Here is a 21,135-nt window from a genome sequence, read left to right on the forward strand (position 1 = left end):
AGAATCACATAATGACTTAGGTTGGAAAGTACTTTACAGATGATCCTGCTCCACCCCTTGCTGTGGGCAGGCACACCTTCCACTAGACCAGGCAACTCCATCCAACCTGGTTTTGAACACTTCCATAGATGGGGCAGCCACTCTGGGCCAACCTGTGCCAGAGCCTCCCCACCCTCACAGGAAGATAAAGGCTGGACAACAAGTGAAACAATTCTAGGAGGTGAAATCACACAAAACAATCAGGTCTCACAAAACACCAGTTTACAACTTCACACCTTGCCATTTATTATTCCTCCCTTATAGACTTTTGCTAAGCACTGCAAGTAACCACATTTGTGCTTAATTATTATAATTTATACAATGCTCCATGTAAAATATATATAAAAAATTTAAAACTGCATTCATTGTCACAGTGAGCAGCTGCAGCTCCTGATTCTGTTCTTCAAGTCTTGGGGGAAAAATTCCCCATTGTTCAAACTAAAGAGATCATCAGGAAACTTGGCAAACTCCCCGTCAGCTGTGCTAATGCTAATTTTTATAATTATCATTTTGATCAAACAGAAGCCAGACCCACATTGAGGGGAAGGGCAGCCCCAGGTGACTTTACTACAGCTGAACCCAAGTAAGATTCAAAGTCCACTGGTTCCTGAATTTGGAGCAGGATTTTCAATTAATGCATTGTTAAGGAGTAGATGATGATAGGAAAATTTGAGAGCAGCTGCAAGGCAAGTTGGGAGCTCAGCTCATGTACCACACTGCTGGCAGTACCATGCCAGTGACAGGCCATCATGGCCCCAAAGAGAGCAAGGAGGAACACAGCAACTGTGTCCACAGGACAAGCAGGCATGGACTTCAATCGCAGTGAGGGAGATTTAGGCTGGGCATTAGACAAAGCCTCCTTACAGGAAGGATAATTAAGGAGAGGGATAGGTTGCCTGGGGAGGGACAGGAACTGCTGTTCCTGGAGGTTTTACAAGTGGAGGGAGACATCTGTCACGCTGACCCCACTGTGGCCAGGGGTTGGATTAGCAGCCATTCTAAGACCCGGCTCTGGTTTCTAACAGCTTCCCAAATGCCTTGCCGGTCTCCAGCTTCAAACTGCTCCGAACCAGGAGCTGACAATGGCACAGAAATACATTTTGTTTACATCACAGCATTCCGCAAAGGCTGAGATTCAGCATAACCCACACACAGTCAATCGCAGGCAGGGCCTGGGCAAGGCTTCTCACCCTGCTCTGCCAAGTGCTGGCACCTATTTCATAGAATCATGGAACAGTTTTGATTGGAAGAGATGTTAAAGACCATCTAATTCTAACTCATGGGCAGGGACACCTTCTGCTAGACCAGGCAGCTCCAAGCCCCAACCAACCTGGCTTTGGACATTTCCAGTGATGGGGCAGCCACAGCTTCTCTAGGCAACCTGTGCCAGGGCCTCACCACCCTCACATGGAACCATTTTCTTCTAACATCCAGTCAAAATCTATTCTTTCCATTTAAGGCCATTCCCCTTGTCCTGTCTCTCCAGGCCCTTGTAAATAGTCTCATTTCATCTTTCCTGTGGGCTTCCATCAGGCACCACAAGGTCACAATTAGGTCACCCCAAAGCCTTCTCTTCTCCTGGCTGAACAATCCCAATTCTCTTAGTCCTTCCTCACAGGAGAGGTGCTCAATCCCTCTAATCATCCTGGTGGCTTCTCTGGGCATACTTCCCCGCAAAGACAGGCTACTATTTGGGTGTGGGTTCCAGGTATGAGGAGGCAGATAGCCAAAAGGCAGGCTAATACCCACAAGTCCACACCCCGGAGTTTGTCCAGTGCAAGGCAGCACCCACCACCTCTTGCCCTGCAGAACTCAGACAAGACACACAAACATGTTACCTTTTTAACACTTTCCTCCTCCTCTTGGCGTTTCTCATAGTGTGAGAAGTCATCAAAGATGGAGGTGGTGTGCTTGTAGGTGGCAATAATTTTCAACACCTGCTTAGCCTTTTCCAGAGGCACCTCCTGAGTGTCCCTGGAGTTGGTCACTGGTTTATTCTCGTTGTTCTCTAGGCGGATGTGTCGCAGCTGGCTGTTGGGAACGTCCTTCACAAAAATCCACCTGACATCGAAACGTCCCTTCCATTTGTCCTGGGACCACACACCTGCACAGGTGTTATAGTCCACAGCAGATTTCATTTCTGCTACACCGCAGAAGTGACCACTACCGTTGACACTGAACAGTAAGTATACAGGGCCCTTCCCATTCATGGAGCGATAGGCTGCATCCAGTCTCTTGTTGCCATGCTCTGTACTGCACCAGATGTTGTATTTAATGGAACGGTGGATATCGTCCTCAGAGTAACTCTTAATGATGAAAACCCGCCCGTGCTTTGGGTTCCAGTCAAAATCCTTGGGGTTGTAGTTGTTAACAGATCTCAACTTCTCCAAGACTGGGTGCGGCTCAGAAGGAGAACCAGAACTGGCCTGAGCCTGTCCCACTCCGTTACCGTCCACTCCATTCTGGCCGAAGCCATTGCCACGATTCCGAGGGGCGACCCAACGGGTGGGCTGTGCAGGTGGCACAGGCAGTGGGGCTGGCGCTGGCAGTGCCTGCGGCTGCTGACCACCCAGAGCCTGGGTCACCGGTGGGCTACTACTGATCTGTTGGCCCAGGGGCTGTGGAGACACCTGTGGTGGCTGCTGAGCAAGATTCTGGACCAAGGTCTGTGACGGGGCTTTTGCCACTGGCCCTTTGTTATCCCAAGTTCCGATATCCATGTTATGTTTTATGGGAGGCGGCGGAAGACTTGGCCCTGCAATGCCATTCTTGGCCTTCAGCTTGGGCTGCTGCTTGGCAGGTTTGCTGGCAATGTCAGCCCATGAAGTTGGCTTTGGTGGTGCAATCGTTGCCGGAGGCAAACTGTTCGAGGTCACAATATTACTGGTGATAGATCCGCTCCCCACGGCTGAGCCAATGACTTTCGGGACACTGCTTGCCACGTCCGTGCTGCCCAGCTTGAGGGCTGCCATGCCCTGATCAATAGCGTTCATGCCAGGAGCCTTGTTGAGGGTCTCATTGGCAAAGGCTGACTGCCCATCGATCATGGCCCCTCCCAGTGAGCTGGGAGCATAGGCATAGTTGCTGCTGTAGCCAGCAGAGCTTTGAGTGGATTGTCCCTGAGAATTGTTATTCCCCCAAGCTGAAAAGTCAATCCCACTAGGAAAGAAGTTAAAGCCATGCTGCCCAAGGAATGGAGTACTGCCAAGAGCCCCTGGCTGCCCGAACATGGCATCGGGAAGGAAGTGAGGCTCCCCATTGCTCAGCTGTCCATATGAGGTCAGGTAGGGCATGGGGGGGTCTCCCCCTGTGGACCAGGCAGCTTCACCTAAGGAGTAGGAGAATCCAATGGAGGGACTGAAGTAGCTTGGTAAGTAGGAATCAGACATTGCAGTGTATGCATTATTCTGAAAGAAAACCACAAAAATGTAAGCACTGAATTGTTAGAAGGAGTTGAACCAATTTTAAGGGACTAGGAGTAAAGGCACCTTAGATTTCCCCATGCCCTACTGCTTCCTACTTTAGTGCTGGGCAGAGAAATAGGCCCAGCCTTGAACCCCTCCTTTGTTAGAAGGGCTCTAAAATCTGTTCCATTGCCAGAAAGGTTAAAGACAAAGCTTCTCATGCCAAGAGGGGAGTGTGTGGTGTTCCTGACATACACTGGACACCGGGAATCCCCCGAGCTCCTGCTCAGGCTATAAATCCAATATCTTGCATCCAAATATCATCTTCTGCTAGTAGCTACTTCCAACAAGTATTCTTCCTGCTTATTAGGGGGTTCCAGGGAGGATTTGGGGAAAGAATACTGAGAGAAGGGGAATAAGAAAGAAAAGGATCCAGTGGAAACACACAGTGAAAATCACAGGTGTCCCTGATTGCTTTCCTTAAAACTTACTAGCCATGAAAACAGCTTTATTCCTACAATTTAAAGTTCCACACTTTACAATATTCCAAGCAATTGCAAACAAACAGGGATTTAAGGCCTATTCCTCAAAACACAAGCTCCTCCAGTGCTGTGGGTACACACTGAAAATTACCTGAAAATGGAAGCAATCAACAGAAGCCTTTTGCAGTACCGTGACAGCACCAGCACAAGCAGGCTTCAAATCCAGAGAGGAAAAAAAACCCACCTCTGTGCCTTGATCTCCCTTTTAACATCCAAGTAGCCTTTAGGTTACAAAAAACAAATATCTAATTTGACAATTAGGAAAGTCTCAGACATCCCCAAGATTTGCTTACATGAAAAACATCTGTCATTTCCCATTCAAACCCAGGTCCCCTCTGGGGAGTGGTTCAGTCCTGCTAATGGGCATCATCCTGAGTAATTTGAACCTGTGAACAGTAGCCTTGCGCTGCCCAGCCCCTAAGACACTAGCCCAGTATAGATGAGATCAAAGGTACATTCAGTTCCCAGCTAAAAGCTTGGCTTGCAGCAGGCTCTGCTCCATTTTTCATTGAATCCCATATTCACGTGCCAAGCACAGCTCCCAGAGGATTTTATGCCACACTGAAATCCAGGGAGTCTCTCAAGATGGCTCTGGCACTCTCCAGAAATAGCTGGTTTGCCACTACCTTCTACTTACAGGAGAGCAACAGGTTTGGGGCTAACCAACCCCCAACTTTACAGAAATTAATAGGAATTATTTAACACCACGTGTTCAAAGACAAGATTTCTGTAGTACTGCCTGAAAACTCAAGAGATGCTCTGTTCAACCTTTGACTTCACAAACGTCTCCCAAAAGCAAATTAGTAAAAAAACTCACTCTCATCCAGGGTTTTACTAACTGAGGAACTCAATCCTGCTAAACCCAGGACTCAATATGTCCAAAAGCACCAACACTAACTTGTAAGACAAATGAAACTTAAACTTCCTATTACTAATTTGAGCCAGCAAAATCACTTCATAAGTTTATTGCCTCAATGATAAGAGTAACATTTTATCTCCTGAACTCAGCTTTAAAGAAACAGGAACATGCTAGCCCATCCCTAAACCTGAGGCAGAGCCTCTCTCCACAGGAGTACTCAAAGCACATCACTGTCAGGGGAAAAAAAAAAAAGAAAAAAAAAAAAGAAAACTTTCTTCTGGTCACCTCAAAATATTTTCTCATGGGTCAATTACGTTCAACTTTGACATATCTAACACAGGGTGTATTAAGCTATGACCTGTAGAATACTAAGCACCTGCATACAGGTAGTAAGAAGGGAGCAGAGCAGTTCAAGAGTTGAGCACAGACAGCCCAGAGCAGACACAGTCACTGCTGTTCTCCACCTGAACATCTCCAACACTGGTCTGTTTATACAACACAGCACCTCGCTCTGCTCCCCTGCCCCCGCACAACTGACACACTTGCTGATTACCATGCCAATAAAACAACACCAGCTTCTCATTCTCTCCATGACTAAGACTCTTCGCAGTTATTTCCTCAAATTCACTGTTTCTCTTCACCTCAGACCAAGGTTCTTAGTGAGCCTTGCGGTTGAACTTTTGGTTTTTAAAGGGTCAAAAAATCATTTACTTTGTATCTGAGCTTTAAAATACACAGTAACCTCGTGAGAACTGAAAAGTAACAGTCATACCTGAAAGAGCAGGTGGGGAAAATAAGGAGCAGTGAAACTTTACAACATGGCTACCTCACGGGTGCGCGGAGAGCTCGGGAAGCAACTCCAAAACTCATTTACTTCAATTTTTCAGAGCAGATTCTTTAACTGCCTTTCCCAACTCCACCAAAGAGGTGTACCCCTGGATACCTATGTATTTTTGCTTCCCTCCAGACCGAGCTCTGGAGGTTTTGGACTCTACATAGCACAACAAGGAACTGAGAGTCACTCAAAGGTTCCATTCCAAGTTAACTTCGTGGTTTCACCTTGCTCTGGCTCAGTTTCTGCCTCCTGGGGCACACAGAACCACTTCCTTATTTTTAAAATGAATTTTTACCAGCCAGAGACACACTGAAAGAAATTAAAGATTCAGAAACACTTCATCAAAACATGTAAAAGAGAGTAAAATACTGTGTTGCTTCAAAATTACAGTAAATCCTTTTGTCTTTCAAAAATGAAATAAAACTACAGTTTGTATGAAATACATCCATATTCAGAAAGAAGTTGGGAATTAGGGATGCTGACAGCTGAGAAAGAAAAAACCAGCATTAAACGACAGCTACTAGGAAAGCAACTGCTTTTATTCAAGACTTGAGAAAGCAATAACATTCTCTCACCCTATGAAGGCTGAATTTAGGCTTGTAACTTTTCAGGGGGTTGAATGCAGTGAATTGTATTGATAGACAGGATACATTCTGAAGATTATGAACAGCTGACAGACAAAGAATATTTATCCTCAGATCTTTAGCACAAAACTCGGAAAATACTTGCTGAAAATTTAACTGAGACAGTAACCTGTCCATGTGTTCCAATAAAGCACGCATCACATTTACATGAAAAAAATAATGTACTGAAAACTAAAAATTGGCAAAACTACAGCAAAGGAAAACTGGAACAGCTTATTTTTACTGATCACAACTGGAAAGAGAAGCAAGAGAACAACCTATCTGCTCCAGTGCTATTACAGATGTTTATCTATGAACTCACTTGTGCATCTAATCAGCTGAACTCCATCTGTTCTGTGTCACTCCCCTGCAGCCCATTACAGAAAGCAAACACCAGTTAACAGTGGGGTTACTCTAAGAGAAAGTGAAGAGGAAAAGTAGCTGCAAGTTTGACTTCCAGGATCTGGTCACAAAGCTCCAAAACTGGTCACTGGCTCAACTTGTAACCAAAGTTCTCAGAAAGTCTCAACACTTGTATCACATGTAGGCTCTGGATTTGGGGTTTTTTTTTTATGAAAAACAGAGAAATCCCCCTGACAGGCATCATCAGTTGACTTGGTGTTGAGGTAAGAAGGTTGATCTGATCCTCTGAAAGGTGCAGTATCCTGCTGTGAAGCAACTTCACAACCCAACTCAGCACATTTCTCTGGTGTAAAGAGCCAGAAACCAACACAGGCACAACACTAAAACTGAAAGAGCAGAAATGGTGACTTTGAGACAGTCATGTCGAAAAAAAAAAGCTGGACACCAACTCTAGGAAATTCTCCAAAACCTGCTAAAAACCTTCCTACCTCACCTACCACAATCTAAGAGCAGTCAATGCTTTCTACCAGCAGAAATGCAGATATAGGATAGAATATTAGTTAAGGCAGCTGGCAAACATCAAAATGCAATCAGTGGAGATGGGGAACATACAAAGAGGTGAAACTTCCCTCCATTGGAGCAGCTGGAAACCTTGCTGTTCTTGGTCCTCCTGCCTGCAACAGGTACTCACCGGGCGGGCCTGGGGACTCAGGTAGGGCTCAAAGTCATCATCATTCAACCCATCTTTCTGGTGCACAGAGCCGTTTTGCACTGAGAAGAGATGTGTAAAGTTAGAAAAACCTATGCAATAAGCTCCCATTATTATGAGCTTAAAGTATTTAAAGCCAAACCCTAGAATATAATGAACTTCTGCCAATTCTAACACAACACACTCAGACACTTTCCCACCGCACAGGCATCACCTGCAGACTATCCCCAGTCCAGCAGCCAGGCCTGGTCGCAACGTTTATTTCCCTCCCGGCAGAGGGATCCTCCCGCTCCCAACCAGGCCCGCCGGGATCTCACCTTTGTTGCCTTGGCCCTTGGGTCTCTGGCGCGACAGCAGCGACGTGGGGAAAGAAAAAGGAAAAGCGGTGAGTCAGAGGAACAGACCGGCTCGGGTGAGGATACAGACCCGGCCCAGTGACGGGAGGACAGAGCTGGGAAGGGTAAACAGACCCGGCCGAGTGAGGGGAGGACAGATCTGAGGTGGATAAACAGACCCGTCGCGGCGGGGGGAGCCAAGGCCCGGCAGGGACAGACCCGGCCCGGGGAGGGGAGAGATCCGACCCGGCAGGGTCCAGCCCTGCGGGGACAGGCCCGACCCAGCCGCATCACAATGGAGCGCGGCCATGCGACGGGAGAGAAGTGAGGCCGCAGCCGCCGCCCGGCCCGGGGTTCAACCCGTTAGGCCCAGAGCCGCGGCCTCGCCCAGCAGGGCCGTCCCGGTATCGGCGGGGGTACTCCTACCGGTTCCAGGAGGCTACTAGCCGACATGGCTCCGCGGTGGGGCTGCAGGCGGGGCGGGGCGGGGCGGGAGGCAGCGGCGCTTTGTCCGGGCCCGGCGGGCTCGGGGCGGCCCTGGCGGACTCGGGGCGGCCGCCGGCAGGGCGGGGGGACGCTCTATCCCACCATCTCCACCCCACCCCACCGGCCGCGCGTCTCTATGGCCCGGGCCCGCCGCCTCGCGCTCCCCCCGCCCGGTCACGCGGCACCGCGCGCGCCCTGCACAATGGCGGGAAATAGGGGGGAAGGGGGGGGGGGGGGGGGGGGGGGTAGGAGGCGAGGCGCAGTGCATGCCGGGACGGCGGAGGACCGGAGCGGTGGGAGCAGCGCCCCCATTCGACTGGAAGTGGGAGACCTCTTAAAGGGCAAGGCGGCCTCGCTAAGGTTTTAAGGCAGAAAATGGCATATTCGGGGCCCGGCTGCGGGCTCAGCCCAACCTCATCCGGTCGCGCCGCGACATTTTAGCTCCCTCCGTCCCCAGTCTCCAGGGTGCAGAGAACCCAGGGAACATCGCAGTCCCATGGGACCCCCACCCAGGTCAAGGGGGCTATCTAGGTGCTGGGTAGGCGTACAGCGATCAGGGAGCGCAGAGTCACCCCACTTTCTGGCCAAGAAATAAACACATACAGCTCCAGCAGGGACCTGACAGGATCTGCTGTATGCCTGGATTGGGGAAGGGGGTCCTCAAAAGGTCCCCATTCCCCTTCAATCAAGGACCTCAGGAAGCCAGAGGAGAATGGAAGGAAGCTGGCTGGATGTGGAAGGAGGTGGACACCTGATCCAAAACCACAGAATCCCAGATGGGTTTGGGTTGGAAGAGACCTGAAAGTTCATCTTGTTCTACTCCCTTCCATGGGCAGGGACACCTTCCACTGTCCCAGGCTCCTCCAAGCCCCATCCAACCTGGCCTTGGACACTGCCAGGGATCCAGGGGCAGCCACAGTTTCTCTGGGCACCCTGTGCCAAAACCTCCTCACCCTCTTTCCCATAACTCCATCTAACCTTGCCCTCTGGCAGTGGGAAGCCATTCCTCTTTGTCCTGTCCCTCCAGGCCCTTTGTCAAAGTTCCCCTCGAGCCCTTTTGGAGCCCCTTTAGGCACTGGAGGGGGCTCTAATAGTCTCCCCAGAACCTTCTCTTCTCCAGGCTAAGCGTGGGATCTGGCTCCCACAGCTGGTTCCCACCTCCACCCCAAGCCAGGAAACACTTCCCAGAGGCCAAGATCAGAGCAGCAGCGACTACCCCTCAAAAATCGAGGTTCAGGAATCCCTGCCCATCCCCTGCTGACCCCAAGGCAGTGGAGGCACCACCTTTCACCTCTCCAATGAAAAAATCCATTGGAGCTTGACTCAGTTTTTCCTTTTAATGCAAAAAAATAGCCAGACACATCTTCCTGCCCTCCCTCCACCCTCCCCAACTGTGTTTCCTTTGCTTAGTATTTCCAGCCAAGCAGCTCCCACCCTCCCAGCCTCCCAAACCTCTGCACCTCTGAAGCCACCCATTGCTTTCCCCCTCCATTTTCCCAGTGTGGCAAAGCCCAAATGGATCTCCAACCACCGGAAAAAAAGAGGGAAACTGGGAAAACAACAGGGTGCACTGTTTTTCAGCAACGTGCCTTGGTTCTAACCCTGCCAAGAGATTACAGGAAGAAAGAAGAAAAAATAATACAAAAATGAAACCACCAAACAAGAAGCAACAAGCACAGAGCAGCCTCAGCACACAGTGTAAACAGAAGCTGTCCTGATCTGTCTCTCCCAGAAAGCAACAGCACAACATGCTTTGTACACCCTGAAAGGTCCCTGGAGTGCTGAGCAGCCAAGGGGGAGGATCTGGGTTTGAGCTTGAGTTGATATTTTTTGCCTTATACAAAAGGCTGAAGTGATCTCGGAGTCTTCAAGTGGCATTTGCAGCACCGAGCCTTGCCAGGCAGGGAAAGGGAGGGGGGAAAAGTGCCATGGGAAGAGGAGGGATTGGGATACAGGGACCCTGAGAGAAGGTCCCAGGGCTTTGGAGCTGGACAAGGGAAGGGAGAGAGCAAACAAATACAAAAAAATAGAGATATAAAAACAATTTGTGTGGGGGAGGAGAACATGGACAGTAAATTCATTGTACTGTTGGCCTCCTCAAAGCAAGAAAAAGAATAAAAAATCCCATTTGAGGTGACAGTGAAGGGTCTGACGGAATTCCCTTTCCCTGGGGAAAATAAAAATACAAATGAGGTACCTGTTCCACCCCAAATCCGTCACCCCTTCTCACAGCCACATCCACACTCAAGTGTTAATGTCTCTCAAATAAAGTCTCTGGGCCAGGACAGCCCTGGAGCAGAAGCACTGAGGCATGGCTAGTTCCTCCTGGTTGGGTTGTCCAGCAGAGATCCAGTCTCTCCTTGACACTGCCACAGGTGGTATTGTTCAGTGCTCCACGGAGACAGAGCCTTATCCATGTCTCGTGTGTTTCTCCAGCTTTGTTTAAAAAAAAAAAAAAACTTTTTACATACATATATATATATATATATATATATATGTAAAAAATATACAGTACAATGAAAATATCCATGGTAACAATGGGGTGGCCGGAAAAGATGCTTAACAAAAAAGCCTGAAATAAAACAAATTCCCAACTCTTCCCCTAACTGATGCTTGCCTTCCCCACTAGTCTTCCAAGACCACAATCTCCACATTATGGACCTGGTGCTGATGGCTTTCTACATCTCCCACCAATTTCTCCTCAGTCCTCAGCTCTGTCTCCAGGATCACAGCTTTGCCCTCTGATTCGTCTGTGTCTGCCTCAGGATCCGGCGCCGGGTCGATCTCTATGATGGTCTGCCCATCGTCCGAGGTGCCTTCCACAGCTTGGATGGTGGAAGTGATGCCAGACTCCATGGCCACTAGTTCCACAGGGTTGACCATGGTCGCCACATTGGCCAGGGCCCCGGTGTCCTGCATGGCTGCTGAGCTCAGCAGTGCCAGGCTGGAGGATGGGTGCAGGGTGACAGTGTCTGAGGAGCTGGTCTTGGAGGATGAAACCACGGTGGCATATCGGAAGAGCTGGGAGCCAGATGGCAACGTATGAACAGTCACGGGGCTAGAGCCTTGGCTGAGGGTTGCCACTGGGATGTTGCCCACAGAGAACTGTTGTCCAACGGGCGCGATGGTGATAGGGGAGATGACAGTGAACTGAGGCTGCTGGATCGGGGTGGAGGGGCTGAGGATGGTAGCGGAGGCTGGGCGCTGCAGACGGGGTCTCTTGGGAGGCTTGGGAGTGCTCATGGGCATCAGCACCACGTTCTGGATGGTTTGAGACTTGGTCTTCTGGTCCCTGGCAAGTTTCTTCTGTTCTTCCAGCTGCCGCTCCAGGTCTGCATAGGGAACGGTTAAGCAACATGTCACGCCAGGGTAAGTAGGAGCTCCTGGGGCTCCAGAACCAACCTTTCCCCCCGGTTTGTGACAGGTCACCCAACCACCCAGTGAGCCTGATCTTGGCTTCTCCCTTGAGATCAAATGGCACTGAAGGAAAAGGGTAGGTTCTCCTGCCACCTACATAGACCTGGTCAATGTTCCAGCTGCCAGCGCCTGGGTAAGACACAGGTAACATTCCATACGTGTTGGCTACTCCTACTGACAAGGAGATGGACATTTCTGCTCCCCACAAGCTAAACCCACCTGCAAGGGAGAATGGATAACCCCCCCACCCAGGCAGTTGGAATTGTTTCCTGAGCTTGGATGGGTCACCTCCCCCGGAGCCAAGCACCTGCACTGGGGACAGCCAGCAGGATGCCGGGGTGAAGGAAACATCCCCCTCAGCTTATCAGTGGGAATATTGGGAGCCAGAAGTAGCATAGTGACCTCATTTATCCAGGGAAGTAGGGGACTAGGACATCTCAGATAACAACAGATCCTACAGTACGTGGTGGGAAGGGAGACACATCCAGTGAGCAGCTCTGGGGATCCCAGGTCAGTCAGTGGCTTCAGCTCAGAGAAAGCTGAGCAGGATACCCAATAGTACTATAAGACAAGAAGATAGCCCTGATAGCCAAGACAAGCAAAAGCTCAGCAGCCCAAACTCAGAGAGGCTTATTAACCTGGGTACAGCACAATACTGTCCATGGCTCAGGTGATCATGGCACAGCACTGAGCTGGCAGGTCCTGTCCCTAGTCCTGAGGGAATTGGACTGATGCCTGCAGCACCCCCACTGCAGCAAAGGGCATAGACTTTGAGTTGTCTAACGTCCCAAGCAACTGCTCTCTGTGAGACAGGGGAGAGAGGAAATTTCACTCAAGTCATAGGACAGAAAAGACACTTGTTTTGGGGCAGCCTGTACTGAACACTAACCCTAATTAATTGAGGAAAAAAAGTCATGTCCATTCCCAAGAGTAGCAGCAGGATGTGAACTCCTCTTAGGCCCTTTACCTGCCAGTGTGTAAAGAAACTGTTCCTCTCCTTGCTCTGTCTGGTTTTTCCTGTTGTCCAGTACCTTCTTGACTGTGTCCATTAAGCCAAATGTATGGGCAACGTTGTTCAGGACTGCAGCATCTCCAAGGAAAGGGCACAGGGATGTTAAAACTTGGGCACTCAAAAGATGCCCCCTATTATACCAAAAGTTTTCTACTACCTTTTAAAACTCTCTCTGTTCTTTCACAAGGGCTAGCTGAAAAAAAGGAAACTCAACTCCCTCATCCTTCTGACATTCCAGGATTAAATCATTCCATTTACATGATAAAGCATATTTGACAGAGCTCAAGCAGCTCCTAATTGCTGCAAATGAAAGTGTAATTTGCAATCACAGAGATACAAACGAGCTCTCCACCTACAAACCATCAGCCCCATGCTCCTGACAGTGTCATTAACATGCCAAGCTCCACTGAAAGCTGTGCAAAATGTCTGTTATAATCCACTGACTTCAATCACTCATAGTTCTCAAAACCTGACACCTATCAGACACAAAGATGCGCCAGCCCAAAGTTAAATTAGAAAATGAAAAAAAAAATATCCTGGGTAAAATGAAGTTTGTGGCTACATGTATGTTCTCCCAGGAAGAGCATAAACAAGAGGTGCTCACAGGCACATGTGCTAAACCAGATTAGGGAGCCTGTTACAAGACAAAAAATAACCCTAAAAAGGGGAGGGGGACTTATTTTTAACCCAGATAATTTCCCTCATCTGGTTCAGCCCCCAAAACAGGTTTTCTGGCACCAGTAAAAGCAGAACAAGAAGTGAGGGGGCAGGACCCGTTTAGGCCTGCAGTGTCACAGAGAAGTCTTCAAGTAACTCCAGTCCAAGTGACTCTGGGAAAGCTTCCATCAGGGCTGTGAGCTGTGGACAGTTATCTGATGGTCTGAGCAAGCTGCCAAGGTCACTTTGCTCAGGGAACAGGAGGGAATGGTGTATCCTTGTGCTTTGAAGCAAAGACACTTCACAGCTGGGCAGGCTGAGAACACAGATTATGCTCCCACAACTGATCTACTGAGTGGGAACTCGCTCCCCTACCTGACTCACCAGCTTCACATGGTGGAATGGACCCTTAGCACTGTTTGGTTTTTTTGCCTGCAACTGCCCTTTTGAGGCTTTTTCCTCACAACCTACCTGTCATCTGGAAGGGAGACTGACCCAACCGCTGCTGCACACCTCTCAGGACTTCTTCTATTTCCTTTTGGATGTTGCACACCACCTCTTCCATCAGCCCCACATCAGCTATTCCTTTCCAGAACATCAGTGTGTCCTCTGGCACAAAAGAGGAGGAAAAGTCAACATATACAAGCATTTGGCATTTTTCCCACCTTAAACCTCTAAGGCAAATGTATCTTTTCAAGGTGACTACCTTTGCAAGGTAGCTTGGCTATTGGGGTGGACAGGACAGGTGAAAAAAATAACCAACCCAAACCAAGCAAAGCAGACTCAGGCAGCAAATCAGGAATAGGTTTTTAAGCAAGTCCATGACTTCCAAGGCAACATTTCACATTTTTGCAAGATGCAAAGCTTAAAATCATCATTTGAGGAAATTCTAGCTAACCTTCCATACTGATACAAGGGGATGGAAGGCCAGAGAGACACAGAACAGAGCTGACAGGGAACAAACATGACTCTGCTCTTTGTTGGTTCCAGCCTGGCTCCAGGCTGGCAGATGTGTTTCACATCCTTTGAATTAAACAGAAAAGCCCCTCACTGCAACCAGTAATATCTGATCTGAGGGATTATCCATCAGCCGCGAGGCCAGGGCCAAAGTCCCGCAGTGGTGAGGGGCGTCATTGGCAGAAAGCCTGGATGCCTGGGTAATGCTGGAGATCCAAGGGGCTGAGGGACAGCTTTGTCATTGCCCAAACTTTATTTTTTTGCAAGATTTAGGTTTCCAAAATGTAACAGGGGAGGAGGGGGGAAGAAAACACCCAACAAGCAGCCTAAGCTTACCTGAAATCTCATCCGTGTCCTTTTTCATGCCTTCCTCAGTGGCCATGGTGACAGCAGCTGTCAGAGCCGAGTTCCACTCTATCCCCTCCTCCATACTCTCCTCCGACAGCGCAATCTGGGTGATGCTCCCTGCCAGAAAGCCCCTGTCAGCTTCCTCTGACAGCCTGAATCCTTGCTTTGTTTCCCAACCCCTCAGCCCTCCTCAGGCTCTCTTTCACTCTTTGGGTCAGGTTTGTGCTTGGCTTCTTTCAACCAAACCAATTAAAAGCAAATATTGCTGCTTCTCATTGGAACTGTGACCATGAAAAGCTCTGGAGCTTCTGGAGGGAAAACCATGTGCCTTGCACAGTGGAGTCCTGGCTCAAGGGAGCAGAAAGAGGTCAGAATAAAGAAAGGAACAAATAAGGCTCAACCCAGCCACCATTCTCCCCTCGCATCATCCGCAGGAAGCTCTGCACCCCTAATCCCTCATGTAATGGAGCTGGGGTCCCAGCTGGTTTATAAGAGGGAAATGGATCTGACGCAATTCTAAGTTTCTGGATCAAATCTGGGACTTACCAATGTGCAGCCACTGTAAGTTGGCTATGGTGCTTTCCAGGAGATTCTCCTTAGCCTATGAACAACTCTGCCATGTCACCCACCCAGGGGCTCAAAGAAATGTAACCCGCCCAGCTTAACAATGGGGTACAGTTGGAAATAGTCTTCTCCCTTAACCTCAGCAAAGAGATCAATATCTGCTCTAGAGCACAGGATCACTGAAAACTTGTAGCTGGAATGACAATCAAATCATGTCCGACCACCACACCCTGTTCATGGATGTTCTGAAGGAGGACAGCATTTCTAAATTCACTCCTGAGACCAACTCATGCCTTTGTAACAGACTTACAAATGGGAAATATATCGGAAAATGCTATGCAAGCTCTCACAAGTGTTTGCTCCCATGATGATACCAGAACAAAGATTCCTGCAAGACTCTCAATCCTTCTCCTGGCTATGAAGGCTGCATCTCTGGAAAGCAGCTTCTTGATGCCAGCTGTTTTCCAACCTTCCCAGTCCCACAGAACAGAGCCCCCTGACAGATGCTGCCAAGACTTCTCCAAACAGACACAAGAAGCATTTTCCTTCCCAGAAACCAGAGCAATCTCCTGGTGGGACTGCCCAGATGTGCCCAGGAAGAAGGTGTAAAGTGTGTGTAGGAAGGAGAGGAGCATCAGAGGGAAGTTCCCATGGCATTGGTAACTGGTTTCCTACCATCAGCTGAGGTTGGAGTCTGCACCACACTCTGCTGCCCTGGCACTGGTGCTCTGGCACTGCTAATCAGGAGATCAAACTTGGTGCTTCGACAGGTGTTGGTGCAAACTTTGTCGTGTTGGTAGAAGTCAATCTGCCCTGAGTCCATCATCTTCCTGTGCAGGGAGTGGGGATAAAATCAGGCTCAGTTCAAATCTCAGCCTAGAGAAAAAAGGGAGTATTCCACCTGGGAATGCTACAGTCATGAGAAGGGAAGAGAAAGGGAGATCCCAGGGCCACTTTGCACCCAAAAAATCTCCTGCAAGGCTTTCAAATGGCAAACACAAGAGACCCCCAGCTTCATACACACTGTTTTAGTCCTCTTCCACCCCAGGTTCCCCAGACAATGCCACTTCTGTCCAGGGTAAGGGATCCTGACCCTCACATCATGGAGCCAGGATCTCTGCAGGCTGCTGGCCAGGTACTGTGGGCCTTAAAGAGGCCTCCTGGGGACTGCAAGGCAGACAAAATGCCTGCTGGGGGTCCTGCAGCTGCAGGGCTGGAGCCCTGATGCTGGACAGGGGTCAAATACCTTAGCATGATTCCTCCAAGGCGAATGGCTCTCTTCCAATCCTTCAGGGTAGACTTCCCAGCCAGGTGAACAAAGTGCTTCGGGCTAATCAGTTGGTCATTGAACTGGCAACAAGACAAGCAAAAGCTCAGCAAACAGGGTAATATCACTTGGAAGGATTGGGACATCCAATACAGCTCATCTGAGCCCCGACTTCCACCCAGAGAGAGGAGCTGCCTCTCAGATCCCTCCCACCTTTGATCCCCTGGGCACAGCAACGCTCAGAGCTCTAGGAAGCATGTCTGTAGGGATGACCTGCCAACCATAGACATTCACAGCCCTAACCAAAAACAGCCCTGAAGGGTTTATATGAACCAAATAATCTCCTATGAACATGTAGGGTCATTTTGGAGATCATTACAGGAGGTTTCTCTTACATCCAATGGCCCAGCAGCATCCAGCTGACACAGGTCTTCCCTTGAGCATCTGTTCTGCCCTGCTCCAGTGACTTGAGTAGTTTCTGCTGAGGGGCAGGAGCACAAGGGGCTGGGCTGTCAAACTGCCATGCTCTCAGGTGGGAAAAGGTAACATCAAGATTTCCCTTCTCAATGCAACCTGCTCACCAAGGAAGTGACAGAAGTGGAATACCAGGACACCGAGGCAAAGCTCTGCCAGATCTCAAAACATATCTCCTGCCTGCCTTCAGTCCTTCCTCAAGGGCAAATACCACTGAAATATGAAGTGGGTGATATCCTTCCCTACTTAATCCACTCTTTCCATGCTTCTCCCCATCAAAAAACAACTTTGGCACCAACAATCCAAGGACTCAGGATGAAACACAAAAACTAAGGAATTCCTATGGAGCCCAACCAGCACACATGAAGAGCAGAAAGGAATCCACTGTGAGTTTCTCCTTTACCTTCACACACTTGACATTAATTCCTGGACAGACAAACTTCTTCCAGAGGAGGATGGCTTTGCTCTCCCCACAGGTGATGGGATAGGCGATCTCGATTTCCTCACTCGTTTCGAGGGTGCTGGGGTCTGAGGGAGGAATGGCTCAAAATGAAACTTTCCACCCAAGAGGCTCCAATCCCACAAGGCGGGAGCTGAAAGCTCATAGGTTATGAGACCTGCACTTGGGAAACCAAAAAAAAGGGCAGATCCCAGTTCAGGATCAGTCCTCTCCATCTTCTCAGAGCTAGTTCAGATTAACTCTAACAGCAACTGGCATCTGCTTTTTGGTATAACAATGCTCCAAATGAAGCTCATCTATAAGGAAACAAAAAATCAGAAATCCAACACATCTCTAAGGGGGGAGGCACCAATGAGAACAATCTTAGTAGAAACAAAATGGTTTAAAATTTGAAGCACAGATATCTCTCAGATTCTTGCAGCTCTGGTATTTCTTTAGCAACGATATCAGATACTTACTGATAATATATTCTCTTCATGTGCAAAGTTTCTGCTAATCCTGCCAAAAGACCCAAACCGACACAGGAAGCAGAGCTCTAGTCAAGATCTACTGACAGCATCTGGTGACAGGAGCCTTTTTCCACACACTGCTCAGGATGAGAGAGAGCAGTTGGAGCCAACCTGCCCAGTTTTTATGAACATCCAGTCGAAACCATCAGACGGCTGGTTCAGCAAAGACCCCACAACCAGAGCCTGATGCTTCAGCCACCACATCCTCATCACTATCATTCCTGCTGCCAGTGTCTGCACACTAGGACTAGGGTGACATCCTGGCTCCCCTGGACCCCATGGGAGCCCTTACCATTAATTGAAGGAAAGCCAGAATCTCACTTCCAGGACTTTGAGACCAAGCAGTAACAGCAGACTCTTATTCCAGAGTAAGCCCAGCCCCTTTACTCACATCTGTGCCCGGGAATCAGCATCTGCAGGGGCAGAGCCAGAAAGAAGCCCAGCAAACTGGAGAAAACCGTCCCTGCACAGGAAGGGATTCATCCACACCAAGTGAGAACTCACCAATCCCTTCTTCCAGCTTGTGGATGGTGTGGGTTTCCACGGCCACCACAGCCGTGCTGGCCTCGGAGCCCTCTTGGTAAATCCTGTGGTGAAAGAAGCCATCCATAAACAAACTATATAAGTCATGGGAAATTAGGATTCACAGCACAGGGTTAAAAAAATCAGTAAATTTCTTTTTGCCTGTCCTCAAGGGACATTAATTTTGTCTGATACAGTTGCAATCACCTGGAAATTTTTGGCGAACGCTAATAAAACAAAACACTAGTAATCCAAAGGGCTGACAGATGCAGAGGCATTCCAGTGTTGTCATCCCACCCTCCACTCTGGCAGCGCCACTGAGGCAGCTCTGCAGTCTTCCCTGTGCCTTTTCCTCTGCTTTTGGTCACCCTCGACAACAGGAAGCAGAGCCCAGTGTCCTAGGATTTCCCTTCCAGCCCTGTGTGACACTGCAACACAGATGACCACAAAGGGAAGCCACTGCCAGGCCCACAGCCATCCTGCCCCTGCAAATATTATCAAACTAGAGCCATTTTTTTTCCATCCTGATTGATCCAGAGTGAAGATGAAGCCACTCTCTGCAGCAGCTGCCACAGAGCTACAAAATTCCCTCCACATCCCAGCCCCACTTTATTTTAGAAGAGGATTATTTTAGTGGAGAGCTGGCAGAGGCACATGAAGGTCTGAACACACAGATCACTGCATCCAGCAGCTGCAGTGTGGCAAAAACCAACCCAGGGACTGGAGAAGGAAGAGAGAGACTGGGACAGCACTGCTTCCACAATGTGGGAGCACTGCACCAACACAGCATCGCAGGATAATTTCAGCCCTCAGAGGCCCCATGACAACCATACACACAAAAGATTTAATCTGTTGTATTTTCTCTCTCCCCTTTGTGGCGCAAAGCCGACACAGATCTGGAAAACACAGTGGCACTCTGTATCCAAACCACGAAAACCCACAGAGCTCCCCCCAATCCACCTCGCACCTCGCAGGTAGTACCATCCTACTCACCCTTGCTGCACCGGCTGGAGCTGCAAGATCACTTGGGTTTTGGTATCCTCCGGGTTCTCCCCTTCATTCCCATCACTTGGTACAACCACCACATCACCCACAGGGACGCTCACCTCGGCATTCGCCATCTCTCACATGAACCTGGCAAGGTTTTCTCCTCCCTGTGGATCATGAGAGCTAGGAACAGATCCCAGAGGCAGATCCCCCCCAGTGTCATCCCACTCATAACTTCCCGAGCCAGCAGGTCTCTCCAGCTCTGAATCCCCAACTTGGCACCAAGGAACAGACCCACACTGATGGGTTTTGGGAAGAGAGTGTTTTCAACACAGAGCTTCTCCCACCAGCCCTGAACAGCAGTGCCTCCAGCCACCTCTGGAATGCTCTGGTCCACCCCTGGCATGCTCTGATCCCTCACTACACGAGGGAGGAACATGACTGTGGATGATCCTTCCCAGTAGAAGGTGTGGTGCTAACACAGGAGACCTGACAGGGGGTCCCAGAGAAGCTGCACTCCCAGGTGATGTGCCTATGGTTGTGCACAAGGCACAGAGGTGGTTTGGTTGCAGTGTGCGGTTGGAGGTCATCCCTGCAAGCCTGAGGTCTACAAGCTGCTGGAAAAGCCAGTCTCAGAATCGTGGAATGGTTCAGGTAAGAAGGAACCTGAAAGCTCATCTTGTCCCACCTCCTGCCATGGCAGAGACACTCGACCAGGTTGGTCCAAGCCCCATCCAGCCTGGCCTTGGACACTTCCAGGGATCCAGGGGCAGCCAGCTTCTCTGGGCAACCTCTGCCAGGGCCTCACCACTCTCATAGGGAACAATTTCTTCTCAATATCTCATGTAAATCTCAGAGATTTCAGGTCAGGATCTCCTAGCGAGTGACCAGGGTTTCGGAATCCCCTGGTTGGGATACACCAGGACAAATCTGGGGAGCCGCCGACACAGGGGCCACGCGCCCACCCGGCTCCAGGCGTGGGACTCCCACAGTTTCCTGCGCCTCATCCCGCTCCGGGTGACAGACAAAACCACCCGGGACCTCTCGAGAGACGGCAGAGCTTCGCCAAGGTATCTGGCGCGGGGGGGTCAATAGGACACGGAAAAATCGCGGCGGCGATCACGCCGAGGCCTTAAGTGAGAAGGGGGGAGCTACACATAGGAACCCCTCGGCCCCCGCGGGGTCTCCGGGCCGCGGCTCGGGGGTCGCCGCCTCCCCCGCGCCGGGGTCGAGAGGTCACGTGACACAGGACCCGCGGGACCACCCCGCGGCGCGCAAGGCGGTGAAGGGGCGTGGCCTGCCCGGGGGAGGGGGCGTGGCCTCTGCCCCCCTCCCCACGGCACTGGCTACCCCCCGCTGCCCCCCCTCCCCCTCCCCCTCCCCCCCCAGCGGCGCGCGCGCGACGCCCGCCCTCGCGGCAGCGGCGGCGGCACGTACGGCGGCGACCCCTCCCTCCCCTCTCGGCGGGGCCAGGCCCCCTCCCGCCCTGCCCCGCCCCTTCGCGCCGCATGGCCCCTCCCGGCCCCCGTAGCGCGGCGCTGGCTGGGCCTTACCGTCGGCTAGCGGCCGAAACCGGGGGCTGTGGGACGGGGGAACGGGGGGATGGGGAGGGGGGAGGCGGGCCGGGCAGCAGCAACGCATGCGCAGTGCCCGCCGCGGCCTCGGCCGCCAGCACTTCCGGCCGCCGCCTGCCTTAAAGGGGCCGACCGGTGAAGCACGCGGCGTTTTGCTGCTCCCTGGTGGCCGCCGGCAGTATCGCCTTCGAG

General features: G+C 50.5%; 2 protein-coding genes across 3 annotated transcripts; both read right to left on the reverse strand.

The window, feature by feature from the left end:
- Window positions 1-768: 768 nt before the first annotated feature.
- YTHDF2 (YTH N6-methyladenosine RNA binding protein F2) lies at window positions 769-8,403 on the reverse strand (the record flags this gene model as incomplete). The annotated part of the gene is made up of 5 exons (XM_084222733.1): window positions 8,136-8,403; window positions 7,692-7,716; window positions 7,357-7,436; window positions 1,878-3,446; window positions 769-850 (listed from the first exon to the last, which is right to left on the reverse strand). Coding segments are annotated over exons 1-5 (1,783 nt in total), but the record flags the coding sequence as incomplete, so codon positions are not given.
- Window positions 8,404-9,788: 1,385 nt separating this feature from the next.
- On the reverse strand, window positions 9,789-21,015 carry GMEB1 (glucocorticoid modulatory element binding protein 1). Of its 2 annotated transcripts, XM_084222724.1 has the most exons (10): window positions 20,923-21,015; window positions 19,376-19,536; window positions 18,365-18,447; window positions 17,295-17,419; window positions 16,397-16,500; window positions 15,826-15,980; window positions 14,575-14,703; window positions 13,753-13,890; window positions 12,580-12,702; window positions 9,789-11,527 (listed from the first exon to the last, which is right to left on the reverse strand). In XM_084222724.1, the coding sequence occupies exons 2-10, from the start codon at window positions 19,501-19,503 to the stop codon at window positions 10,821-10,823; spliced, it is 1,692 nt and encodes a 563-aa protein (XP_084078850.1). In that variant the 5' UTR covers window positions 19,504-19,536; window positions 20,923-21,015; the 3' UTR covers window positions 9,789-10,820. The 2 variants fall into 2 exon arrangements, with proteins under 2 accessions (XP_084078850.1, XP_084078851.1); XM_084222725.1 differs by lacking the exon at window positions 12,580-12,702.
- Between the last annotated feature and the right edge of the window lie 120 nt (window positions 21,016-21,135).

The sequence above is a fragment of the Fringilla coelebs genome (genome assembly GCF_963513975.1).
Source record: "Fringilla coelebs genome assembly, chromosome: 28".
Lineage (NCBI taxonomy): Eukaryota > Metazoa > Chordata > Aves > Passeriformes > Fringillidae > Fringilla > Fringilla coelebs.